Source organism: Pleuronectes platessa, chromosome 1 (genome assembly GCF_947347685.1).
Source record: "Pleuronectes platessa chromosome 1, fPlePla1.1, whole genome shotgun sequence".
Lineage (NCBI taxonomy): Eukaryota > Metazoa > Chordata > Actinopteri > Pleuronectiformes > Pleuronectidae > Pleuronectes > Pleuronectes platessa.
Window position 1 is genome coordinate 2,298,137 of NC_070626.1, and position 12,000 is coordinate 2,310,136.

Genomic DNA, 12,000 nt, shown 5'->3' on the forward strand with positions numbered 1-12,000 from the left:
TTCTCTGGAAAACGTCATAGCATTACAGTGTAGGATCTTTCAACGAAAAACAGTTTTGTGCTCAATGGTATCTGTAGCAACAGATCTAAAATATCCAAAGTAAAACCACAACTTAATGTTCTTTGGACTAACACAAGTTATATCAAAATTCAAAGACTGTATACCCATAACCATTTATGGTTTGAAGTTCAACTAAAAGTGGGTATGCAAGATAATGAAATAACTTTCTCAGGATCAAGGTAGATTACAATATTGCGTTCCTCCAAATCCAGGTCACCCTCGTTCTCAGCTACGCCTGTGTCTGTGTACGAGTTTTGAAATGTGATTGATTTCATGCTTATCGTTACAAATTTCATGCTTATCGTTTTCTTATGGTGCAATTTTCAAAACCTCTACCATTGCATGGTGGCTCTTGTTCAGGGGACAACTCTTGACTGGTTTAACTGGTCTATCATGCATATTATTTATTTTCCCAAATTTTGTTATTACTTTCTTAATTTTTTCTTGTTTGTGCTCCAGTCCGCAGACGACGTAATAAAGGCATGCTGCCCTGCCCCCAAAGACTGCAAGAAGCTGTTTGTCAGTGTATTCAATTTTTACTATTATGAATGTATCGCATGTAAAAATAGCAACAATTTTCCTCTGTACCATAAAGAATGCACATGACAAGTGTGAAGCCGATAAGTTGAAAGGTTCACAAGATATTCCACATACAGACAGACAGACAGACAGACAGATGGGACATATGTGGAATTCATAGGTAGATACTACAGCTGGCTACTAGGGGAGCTGTAATGTAGTCCTGAAATTGGTTCGTATAGTGGATTGGAGTGGGTTTCCAGGAGGGTTTTGAGTTGGGAGGCAACAGTATGTTCCAGTATTTTTGACAGAAAGGGAAGATTAGAGATGGGTCTGTAGTTGTTGGGGATGTCAGGGTCAAGGCCAGGCTTTTTGAGGATGGGTGTGACAGAGGCAAGTGTGAGGGTTGGCTGGGCAGAGCCAGTAGACAGGGAGGAGTTGATAATAGAGAGGATGAGCTGATGAAGAGCAGGGAGACAAGCTATGACTAATGTAGAGGGGATGGGGTCCAGGGAGCAGGTCAGAGTCTTCATGCCAGACAGTGGCTAGTTGTTTGTAGATGGTCTCGATCTTTGATTGGTAGAATGAGAGGAAGGAAGGTGTTGCATTTATCAGCTGGGAGGAGTGGTAGAGATTGTCCATGGGTTTGAGAAGTTTTTTTTTTGTGGAGAAGAGGACCTTGGGGTTAGCAGAACCGGAGTGGATGAGGCCAGAGTAGTAGTTGGAGCGTGCAGTGTTGAGAGCGTCTTTGTACTGCTGAATGTCTGCTTTGTATACCAGGGTGTGTACTGTGAGGCCGGTTTGATTGCAAAAACACTCTAGTTGGTGTTTTCTTGATTTCATTAGAGGGAGTTGAGGGGTGAACCAGGGAGCAGTGTGGTTGAAGGAGATGGTTCTGGTTTTGAGAGGGGCAAGCTGATTGAAGTGATGTGAGCGAGCTGCCTGGACGGGGGCAGCGGACACTGAGCTACCTCCGTTCGCCCAGAGGACAGGATGGAGGGTCTGCGCAGGGCTGACAGCAGCGGGAAGGCTCAGCCCAAGGAAAACACCCTGAGCGTCAGGTGATAGCCTCCTGGCGCATCCGAGGATGGTTCTTCTTATGGCGTTCTCAGGCGGAAGTTCTCGCTCTTCCTTGAGAGCACCAGCAGAAGATCTGTCCTTAAAATAACTTTAAAATCACTGTCAGATGACAAGAATCCTTCATCCAGTTAAAATATATGATTAAAGACCAGGATCTAAAAGTGGTTTGTAAAGATGTGGCCTAAAACTGGATAAAAAGTCAGATCATGACAGAGCCCTCTGACACCAAAAGGTGTATAACAGGAAGAAGGAAAAACTTCTTGTTTGCCCAGATACAATCTGTCTTCGTCAAATCTAGTGACTTGAATATATTAAAATCATCTTATCCTTCACATTGATGCAATGTCACTGCAATAAGGAAATATACATACTTTTTGTGACAGAATGTCAGACACTGTACAAATTGTTACTGTCATATTAGCAATCCATGCTACCGAGGTGTATTTTTTTCCCTTTTAGGTGATGAAAAACACGTCCTGTTGTGGAATGGATGTACTTATCGTCTCATCAGACTCAAGGCTAAAAAGGCAAACAGGCATATTTCCTAAAATGTTTGAACATTCCTTTAAATTCCACTCCTTATCTACAGTCACGCTACAACAGAAACTCAGACACAAAGGCAGCCGCTGCCTTATCACAAATCCATCTATGACATCTCGTCAATATCATGGCTGTAGGAATATAACAGGCCTATTATACTCTTCATGTAATTCCCTATCATAGCAATGTAACAATTAAAAACTGCTTTATACCCACACATAATGACGAAAGCAGATTGTGTAGCAGGATAATTATTTCAGAGCCGGGCTTTTCAGCCCTATAACACAAAAACGTGCAGGGGACGGAAGGATTCCATAATAAAGGTGATTGATCAGACAAATGCGGAGCTCACCTCATCCTAAATGTCCCACTGTGACAGACCATGACACAGCACCACTGACACACATCACAGTTGTTTTAGGGTTGGAAAGACTGAACTGAAAAAAATCTATAGCTGAACTGGTGCCCACACACCTTAACACACCTACCTACACAAATAAACACACAGGAAGCTGCTAATGAGGACAAATACTATGTCGGTTTGGTTGGTTGACAACTGTGACCTGACATTTATCTAAAAATAAATTTGCTATGTTATAGATTTATCAGAAACCAAAATAGACGTTCGAATCAGTAGTGCATTTGAAGCTACCATCTCTTTTTGAAAAAAAAAGACATGATGATTTCAATTAGAAGAAAGAGCAACGTAAGAAATGTGGGGTACAACCCTCTATTTTCCATATGCTGCTCCTCTCTATTGATGCATATGAAAAATCATGTGATCACTTGACTTGTTGAAGCAGAAACAAGCAGCTCAATAACTGTTTTATTTTTCTTTTAAGGTTTCAGATTGTCCCAGAGCATTTTCAACACTAGATCCTCCTCTAACTATTATATTTGTAATGAGGTTTTAGTTATATCTTGTCTGTACTACTGTACATCCTTGTCGTGATGACTTGGCTGCTGATTGTGCAGAGCACGTCAGGCAAACTTTAGCCGTTAGTCCAACATCAACTCAATAGTGTGCACTTTTGCAGGCTATATATCAGAACTCTTTTTCAGATATTCTTCACAGCACTGCTGTGTCCCTTAGGTCATGTGAACGAGGACAGTGCATCAAATGATTGTTCTTGTGAAAGTGTTAGAATGTAAGGGAGGTAAACCATCTGTAAGCTAAGGAAACCAGATTTGAGCTCAACTGAATTTTAATGATGAAAGAATGTATGTCACAGGAGATAGCGGAGATAAAGGTAAAAAAAGAGGTGAAGAATGAGGAGGACTGCTATCATCTCCTTTATCCTCTGGAGGTTTGGATACTATAATGGAAAAAAATGAAGTATAAACAGACTGACTAAGCTGGAGTAAACAATTGACTTCCTTACTGATGTCATTGAGCATGATATTTCATTTTGAGAGCATTATATTGTCATTTCATGATCATATTCTCAGGTATACTGTTAAGCTGAAGTTTTCAGTGCTTCAGTTTGAGTCCTTCCTGCTCTCACTGTTTCAACTGTCTTGTTTGGTCTGGACCAAGATTTAGTCTGACCAAAAAAGCCGTTCTCTGTCCAGATCAAACTGAACCATGTCGGCTCATTTGCAGTGTGAAAACCCTGTTTTGGTTGGCTCAGACTTTGGGACCTATTCCATGAGGATCTCCAGATTTCAATGCATGTCTGAAAGCAGCTACACACTGTAAGAAAAAAATGAGTGGACTTGCAGTAAGGCAGTGCTATTTCATTTGTCAACATCATACATGGCTTTCTATTGGTTGGGTAATTTTGACAGGATCATTTCACAAAAATCTAACGAACAAGAGCAGAAATCTGAGAGTATTCATTCGTCAATTGCTCAGCAAAGCAGCCTGAGTGTGAAGAGAAGAAGTCAAACTGGAGGACAGGACATTTGTACAGCATCAGTTTACCGGAGAGCAGACAAACAGGTTTGAACAGGGGTTAAAAAGTAGCGGTTCGATCCCATTCCATCTCTCCAAATCCATATGCTGGAGTGGTCTTGGGAAAGATCCCCAAATTGCCCCTGACGCCTTGTGCTCAGGGAAATGTGTAGAAAAAGGCAAAGGCACAAAGAGAGAGAGGAGTCGGTCCTGCACTCTGTCATTTAAAGATGTGGAATGTGGCAGTCGGTTGGCCTTGAGCACTAATTACAGTCTCTCTCTCTCTCTCTCTCTCTCTCTCTCTCTCTCTCTCTCTCTCTCTCTCTCTCTCTCTCTCTCTCTCTCTCTCTCTCTCTCTCTCTCTCTCTCTCTCTCTCTCTCTCTCTCTCTCTCTCTCTCTCTCTCTCTCTCTCTCTCTCTCTCTCTCTCTCAACCACAACGAGACTTCACCCGCAATCCTTTGATCCAAGCTGCAGTCCCTAGACACAGAAAATAGACTGTACCCATGATTCTTGTACACATTCTTGTTTCAGTATATAGGGGACACTCACTGACATATAGGGTGACCACCCGTCACGCGTACCGCGTGCGTGCACAGCGTTTTGAAGCCCAACCATGCGTCCCGCAAATCGAGACCATGTCACGCGAAATCAATGCTTTCTCAAAAAAAGGTTGGTCGCTCTCTATATCCTGGAGCCCCAGGCAGCCAAACGAACATTACTTGACAGTTCAGCTCGCTACTGTTGCCACACCCCCCTCTCAGTTGAACTGCTGACTAGGTCAACTTTTTCGTTGTTGTCATGACAGCGCACGCTGTCATGACCAGATGCACACTGGGAAGGAACTTTTAGATGCGCGCTTTCCAATTCCAAAAATGGTGGAGTCTGAGGCATCGCGATCTCCAATTAAAAAGAAGGTGAGAAGGTGTGGGTACAAGAAAGACTGGGAAAATGAATATTTGTGGCTGAAAGGTATTCAGGGGGATACCGAGAGGGCTTTTTGTGACCTTTGCAAAACGTCCTTCTCAATCGGACATGGAGGGGAATACGATATTAAACGACACAGACTCACGGACACTCACAAGAAACGTGTCCAACAGAAAGAGACATCCAAATCTATGGATGCTTTCCTCCGACCTAAAAACGACTGTCTAGCTGACAAAGTGACTGCTGCAGAGGTGACCAGTGTGTATCACACTGTCCAACACGCTACATCATATCGAGCAGGAGATTGTGGCACAAAGCTAGCCCCAACGATGTATCCAGACTCTGACATTGCCAAGAGGACGGCCTGTGGTCGGACGAAGGCAGAAGCCATTGTCACGGATGTACTTGGCCCTGCCTCTGTCGAAGATTTCTTGAAAGTCCTCAGAAGACCACTGAATGAGCAACGAGAGGCAACCAAAGGTAAAGTTATGTTCATGGATGTTACATTGTTGTGTGTTAGCTATTTGTGTAGCGTTAGCTAGCTAATGTTAGCTAATCATCTTCTGCTGTATGTTAAAAGTCAACTTTTCCTTCAGTTCACTGAAATTGCATTCTTAGCTAACATAATGCTGCTCATCCGTGCCTTCGTGAAACCAGGCTCTGTGTATCCTTACATGATTGTGAGCAACATTTCACTATTCGTTATCTCCCAAACTAAACAAACAAAACAACTATAATTTTTGAAAGGTATAAATATTTCTATAGATAATATATCTTGAATTTTTTATAATAATCTGTTTTTAGAGAATCTCTTTTAAATTCACCCCATCTGTGTGTGTGTCTCCACAGCCCACACGCCATTCTTCTCAGTGGCTTCAGACGCCTCCAATCATGGGACCACCAAGCTCTTCCCACTGTCAGTGCGTTACTGGACGCCAGACTTGGGAGTACAGACGAAGGTCCTAGATTTCTATGATGACAGTGATGAAACATCTGCCGCAATCCACAACCAGATAGTCACCAAGCTGGAGGAAAACGGACTGCGACTAGACATGATATCTGCGTATTCTGCTGACAATGCTAGTGTGAATTACGGGAGATACAACTCTGTCTTCCAGAAACTGAAAGAGAACAACAATTGCCTTTTGAAGGCAAACTGTGTGGCCCACATTGTTCACAACAGTGCAAAACACGCAGGAGATCGGCTAAATATCGACATTGAAAATGTCGTCAACAAGACCTTTAGCCACTTCTCCTCATCTGCCAAACGCACTGAGGAACTTAAGTCAATTCACACCTTTGTGGAGATAGAGTACCAGCCCCTGCTTAGAAATGTGCCCACAAGATGGCTGAGCTTGTGGCCTGCAGTGAAGAGGCTTCACGACAGCTGGGCTCCTATCAAGACCTACTTTCTCTCATTGGGAGAGGACGGGTGCCCAAAGTCACTATGGCGGCTGTTCAAGGATGACCAGGATGGTGAGGGCAACCCCCTTGATCTACAGGTAATTCATTTTAATTGCACTCAACTTTTTTTTTTCATCTAAGTATTATTACATGAAACAGGGATTAGAGAAATGATGATAATGCAAACAGTGCCAGCACACAGGATCATTGACTCTCTTTACGTATTTTAGGTTTACCTGTCCTTCCTCAGCAATGCGCTGAAGATTTTCCACGACACTGTGCTGGCGCTGGAGCAAGAGGATGGGACTGTCTGTGAGCTCTACAATACGATGTTCACCCTAAAAACCAATCTACAGCTACGACAGAGTGATGGTTTCTTTGGGGCCCAGACGGATGTACTCCTCCAGCAGTTTCGAGACAGACAGGCCGCTGTGCTCAGAGAGGACATGTGCAACTTCTACCAGTCCTCTCTCACCTACCTGGAGCAGCGCTATGACTTCTCAGACTCCAACTACCAGAAGAAATTGGCTAGCCTGGCACTAAAGAACAGCCCATTCAACTTCTCCCATCTCTGTGAAGCTGTAGAGGTCCTGCAGCTAAGCAAGAAGTTGGACATGGATGCGCTATATGATGAGTATTGTGTCGTTCTGCCACACCAACAGGCCATCGTGCAGTCTGGAGCTCCAGTCGGGGAGAAGTGGGCCACCTTACTCAAGCACACACACACACCAAACATGACAGCATTAGCTTCTTTCCTCTTGAGTGTACCAATCACCAATGCTTCAGTGGAGAGGGTCTTTTCACTGATGACAGGATGCTGGACGGACACAAGGAACAGATGTTAGGTAAACCTCATCAAGTCAGAAATCCAGGTGAAGAGCAACTTCACATTCAGTTGCAAGGACTTCTACACTTATGTAGTAAAAGAGAAGGTTCTCCTCAATGCTGCACGCTCCAACAAGAAATACAAGTTCAAGAAGAAACCTGAAGGTAAGAAACCTAGTTATGTAAGACCCCATTTGTCTAAGATGAAGTTTGATGTGCAGATGTGTCAAAATATGTCATTGTTTTGCATAGGATTGTATCTTGGCACCTTTTTGTGTTGTTGTCAGCTTGTGATGGTGATGGGTTTGCACTCCTCTGTCTATACTGGAAAACCATTTGGAAGCTTATCATAAAAATTAATGTTGCTTTAATTCTGTCTCTTATCTTTCTTCCTTATTTGATTCAGATGCTGGTGAAGAGGTTTGAGTCCTAAAGGTGTCCCCAACGTCCTAAAGATGTCCCCAGAACACTGAACAGTTTTTTTTCCTGCGCCTGCCTTAACTAACATGCAAGTTCACCATCCTTCCTCCCCCTTCTCGTTCCATGAACCTCTGGAGTCGTGAGTTCAAGACCTTTTTTTTTTTTAAACTGTTCCTGTGGTGTTGAGCAACTACAATTCCTGTTAATCCTATAATTTTACATTATAATTTATTTAAAGTGAATAAATTGTAATGAAAAATAAATAAAATGAAATAGCTAAAGTAAATCGTGAGTGGAAGTGCATCTGTGTGTCAATTCATTGAATGTTCAAAGTATTATGAATCTTTATTTAGAAGAAAATACACATCGGTTGGCCTATTCAAGAGCATTAATCAGTAATTGCACATGTTTAGGGGAATACAGCATTATTAATATACCATGTAAGGTGGTATGTGCTAGAAATGTGAGTCAGTGAGTCTGCCCGTGAGGTGGGGGACCCGCCGCGCCAGGCAGTGTCCCCCATTGTCCCCCCAAAACATACCCCTTGTCCCCCCTTGGGCTTATTAGCAGGTGGTCACCCTACTGACATAATGCATTTATTAATCACTTTCCCCGTCACAAAGAAATGCCAAATCCCTTAATCCTGAAACCAAGTTTTACCAGCAAAATGCTGCCTATACCTGTGGGGACAAGTGCTGATGAGTTTGTGTGTATTCAGGGTGAAGTCCCCCTTAAGACGTAAAACACATAGACAATGGAATAGGTCACTGACCTTATATACTTCAGGAGGGAAAAAAACATAAACAAGTAGTCAGGGGGAGTCACACAAATGAACGGTTCATGTTTCTAGCATGCGACACAAGCAAAAAAACAAAACTAAATGAACACAAATATCTCAGGATGAAGACGAGGTGACCTCTGCAGTGGATATGTATGCTGTGCCGAACCTCACCAGAAATGTCTAAATTCTCTATGTATCTGAGTGGAGATCTCCTACTGCTTTCTTCAGTTGTGAAAGGCAAACTCCTAAGAAAGGCCAGACACAAGATGAAAGCTTGAAAAGTTTTCATCACCTGTTAAAATTCCTTACATGCAGTTCAGGATTGGATTATTGTATTAAGCAGTAGCTTGGAAAATCTACCTACTAATTCCACAAATGTCTGTCTGTCTCTCTGGTCGTATGTGGATCACATATCTTGGGAACAATCCATCTAATTGACTTCACAATTGGCATGTGTATTCTTGGTGGTTATTGGAAGTGCAGTGACAAGTTTGGTGCGAGTTGGATTTGCGATACATTCAATATTAAACATATGTGTCAATAAACAAGCCATCAGCTCCCTGTTGCGGTCATTGTGTGTGTGTGTATGTGTGTGTTTGAGTGTGTGTGTGTGTGTGTGTGAAAGGAGGGGTGAGGTCAGCATGCCTTAACGGTCAGTCCGTGGAGTCTCTGGAGGAGCATTACCAAAGGAAAAGGAAACAGCCCATGTCAAACAGACAGGTTTAGAGCAATCACTGTGGTCATCATAATAATTAGCTATAATCAGGGTTATCAACAGTGACAGGATTCTTTCCTCCGGTCTGAAATGAAACCCTGGCTGAATCTGAAGGTGCTCATATATCAGAACAAAGAAAACAGAAATTAGCATTAATTTAAAATGATCATGGACTAAGTGATTAATAAAATATAATCAACATTTGTCTAAGTAAAACTATTTGTCAAATCCTATCCTTTCTTTCTCTATTATTACCTTTATGAGGTAACGTATACAGGTTATCTGACATCAAGATTTCAGTTGAAGTTAAGAATTTTTCCGAAACTGATGTTCAATGAAAATGTCATTAATTTCACTGATCTGAACATAAATCAATTTTCATCATTCAGTTCCATTTCCATGATCTCTCCCGTGTGCTTTGTGAATTAGGACTGCAGCTGAATTAGGATGCACCATCTGAAACGTCACAGAATCATTCACACGTACAGCTGAGGGGTGAAAAGACACTTACTCTCATTCTATTACCCTTGACTTTCTATATTAATGCATATATCCCTATGCTGGATGGATTTTAACGTTTTCTTCAGGGTTAGGGTTAGGGTGTACACTGCTGCTCTGACAGCTGACACATGATGCCCAGGGTGCTATATGATCTTCTGGTCCATAGCTATCGAGCACAATATTCTGCCATTCCCTCGTCTACCGCTCCCTCCTTGTCCCTCTCCTCATCGTTGGCACAATCAAATTGTCAGCAACATACCTCTACACAAGGGGGGTCCAAACGCCATCCATTTTAAATTGGATGAAGAACTAAAGGCCGAATTATTGTTCGGGTTGTACGCACGCACGCATGCAGGCAAGACACGCAACACGCCCCTTTCGTGCCCTCTGGCGGCTTCGTGCGTCCGCCAATTTTTCTAACTATACGACAAAGCAACGCGAGCCTCACGCAGCCCGCAAGGCTTGTGATTGGTCTGCTTACTACATCCCGTGCGGAGTCTAGTTTCCGGAAGATTTAGAAGAATGAATATGGACCAAATAGATGAGCACTTGGCAGAAGAGATCCGAAAGTATGACCACTTGTATAACCCGTCACTGACTGGCCGATTGGTCCGCCAGATATAGGCTATGAGGAGCCGGAGTGGCGATGTAAATAAACAGTCGACGAAGAAGAAGACGTCTCTTCTTTGTGTGTTTTGTCTTCGACAAACAACGTTACTCCGCCTAGTGTTCTGGCGGTGAATTGCATTGCAACACGCGCAACACGTTAGAGAAGCATAAACCAAAACGAGTCCGTCGATGCAACTGCGTGGCCTTCCGCGGTTGCAGTCGCAGGACTATAATTCGGTCTAAACAACTAACAATTTAGTACAACTTAAATGGCACTTACTTATAGCACTTTGTTTTGCTTTATTTTTGAAGAAAATTTACTTTCTTGATTCTTGTTGTTCTGGCTTTGTACCTTCGGGGTTGATGGACTTAAGGCCCGGCCCATATTTCTGCGTTTTCAGAGACATGCAAGAAGGGGTACGCAAGCACTCAAGAGCCCCTTGCGTGCCCCTTCTTGCATGCCCCTTCTTGCATGTCTCTGAAAACGCAGAAATATTGGGCAACGCACGCAAGAAGGGGTACGCAAGCACGCAAGAGCCCCTTGCGTGCTTGCGTACCCCTTCTTGCGTGCGTTGCCCAATTTTTGTAACTATACGACAAAGCTACGCAAGCCTCACGCAGCCCGCAAGGCTGTGATTGGTCCGCTAACTACATCCTTTCCGGAGTCACATTTCCGGTTCCATGCCTCATAATCGGGCAGAAACTACGGAAGATTTAGAAGAACAAATATGGACCAAATAGATTTGGTAGTTTGGCAGAAGAGGTCCGAAAGTATGACCACTAGTATAACCCGTCATTGACGGAATACAAGGATACGCCGATGGCCTGCAATTCCTGGAAGGACATCTCGGCTAACGTCGGTTTGCAGGTCGACGAGTATATGAAGCTGTGGAGAAAGATCAGGGACAAATTTTGTCCTCCAGAAAAAGTAATAAAGTAATAAACAGTCGACGATGACTGCCACAGACAAAGTAGGCGTCTCTAACGTCGTCTTCGACAAAAAAAGTTACTCCACCTAGTGTTCTGGTGGTGAATTGCTTAGCAACACGCGCAACCCTTGGAGAACCATTAATTAAAACGACTCCATCGACACAACTGCGTGAAAAGTTGCAGCCGCAGTTGCAGAACCATGCGCCGGCCTTTATTGTAAGTCGCTTTGGATAAAAGCGTCAGCTAAATGAAATGTAATGTGACATAAAGGACTATAGCCCACTGTATTGCCCTTCTCAGCCCTGACTTGCCAGCTGTCCCTCAGAACGCCGCCACGTCCTTCAGAACGCCCCCCCACACTGACCGACGCGGTCGAGTCGCACTGTCAACAGTCCGCTCCAGGGCAGGGGGGCATGGCGGCATGAGTGGCCCAGTCCTTTGTATTTTTTTCTGTATGTGGCCCTGGGGACAAAAAGTTTGGACACCTCTGCTCTACACCAAAGTGCACAAACGTATGTGCATGTTAACACAAGTCTGGCAAGCATCACACACCAGAGCTCTGTCTAACTGTCACTTAGTCTACCTGTAAAAACAAACTGTGAGTTGTAATAAGGTGAAATAATAGCATGGGAGCAGAGACTAACACACACTGGTAACGTATCATCACAAACAGGTGACAGAGCATGCCATTCACAGTCTTTGATTTTGGTCAGAGAGGTCATTGTCAAACTCTTCCTCTATCCCCTCCAGTCTGTATTTAGAGCCCGAAGGTGCCTGAAAGATTGCTATGATAAAC

General features: G+C 43.4%; 2 protein-coding genes across 3 annotated transcripts in view; one reads left to right on the plus strand and one right to left on the minus strand.

The window, feature by feature from the left end:
- Positions 1-12,000, minus strand: part of dok4 (docking protein 4) — a 98,658-nt gene that overhangs the window by 43,718 nt on the left and 42,940 nt on the right. The window lies entirely within an intron of this gene.
- Positions 5,025-7,288, plus strand: LOC128439839 (uncharacterized). The gene is made up of 2 exons (XM_053422308.1): positions 5,025-6,521; positions 6,654-7,288. Exons 1-2 carry the CDS (start codon positions 6,072-6,074, stop codon positions 7,266-7,268), a joined length of 1,065 nt encoding a protein of 354 aa, XP_053278283.1. The 5' UTR covers positions 5,025-6,071; the 3' UTR covers positions 7,269-7,288.

What these genes read in the sequence shown, in the direction of transcription:
- LOC128439839 (XM_053422308.1), top strand. Translation starts at nt 6,072, where the DNA reads ATGATATCTGCGTATTCTGCTGACAATGCTAGTGTGAATTACGGGAGA. An exon ending in GCAACCCCCTTGATCTACAG is followed by an intron (nt 6,522 to 6,653) that starts GTAATTCATTTT and finishes TACGTATTTTAG; the next exon opens with GTTTACCTGTCCTTCCTCAG.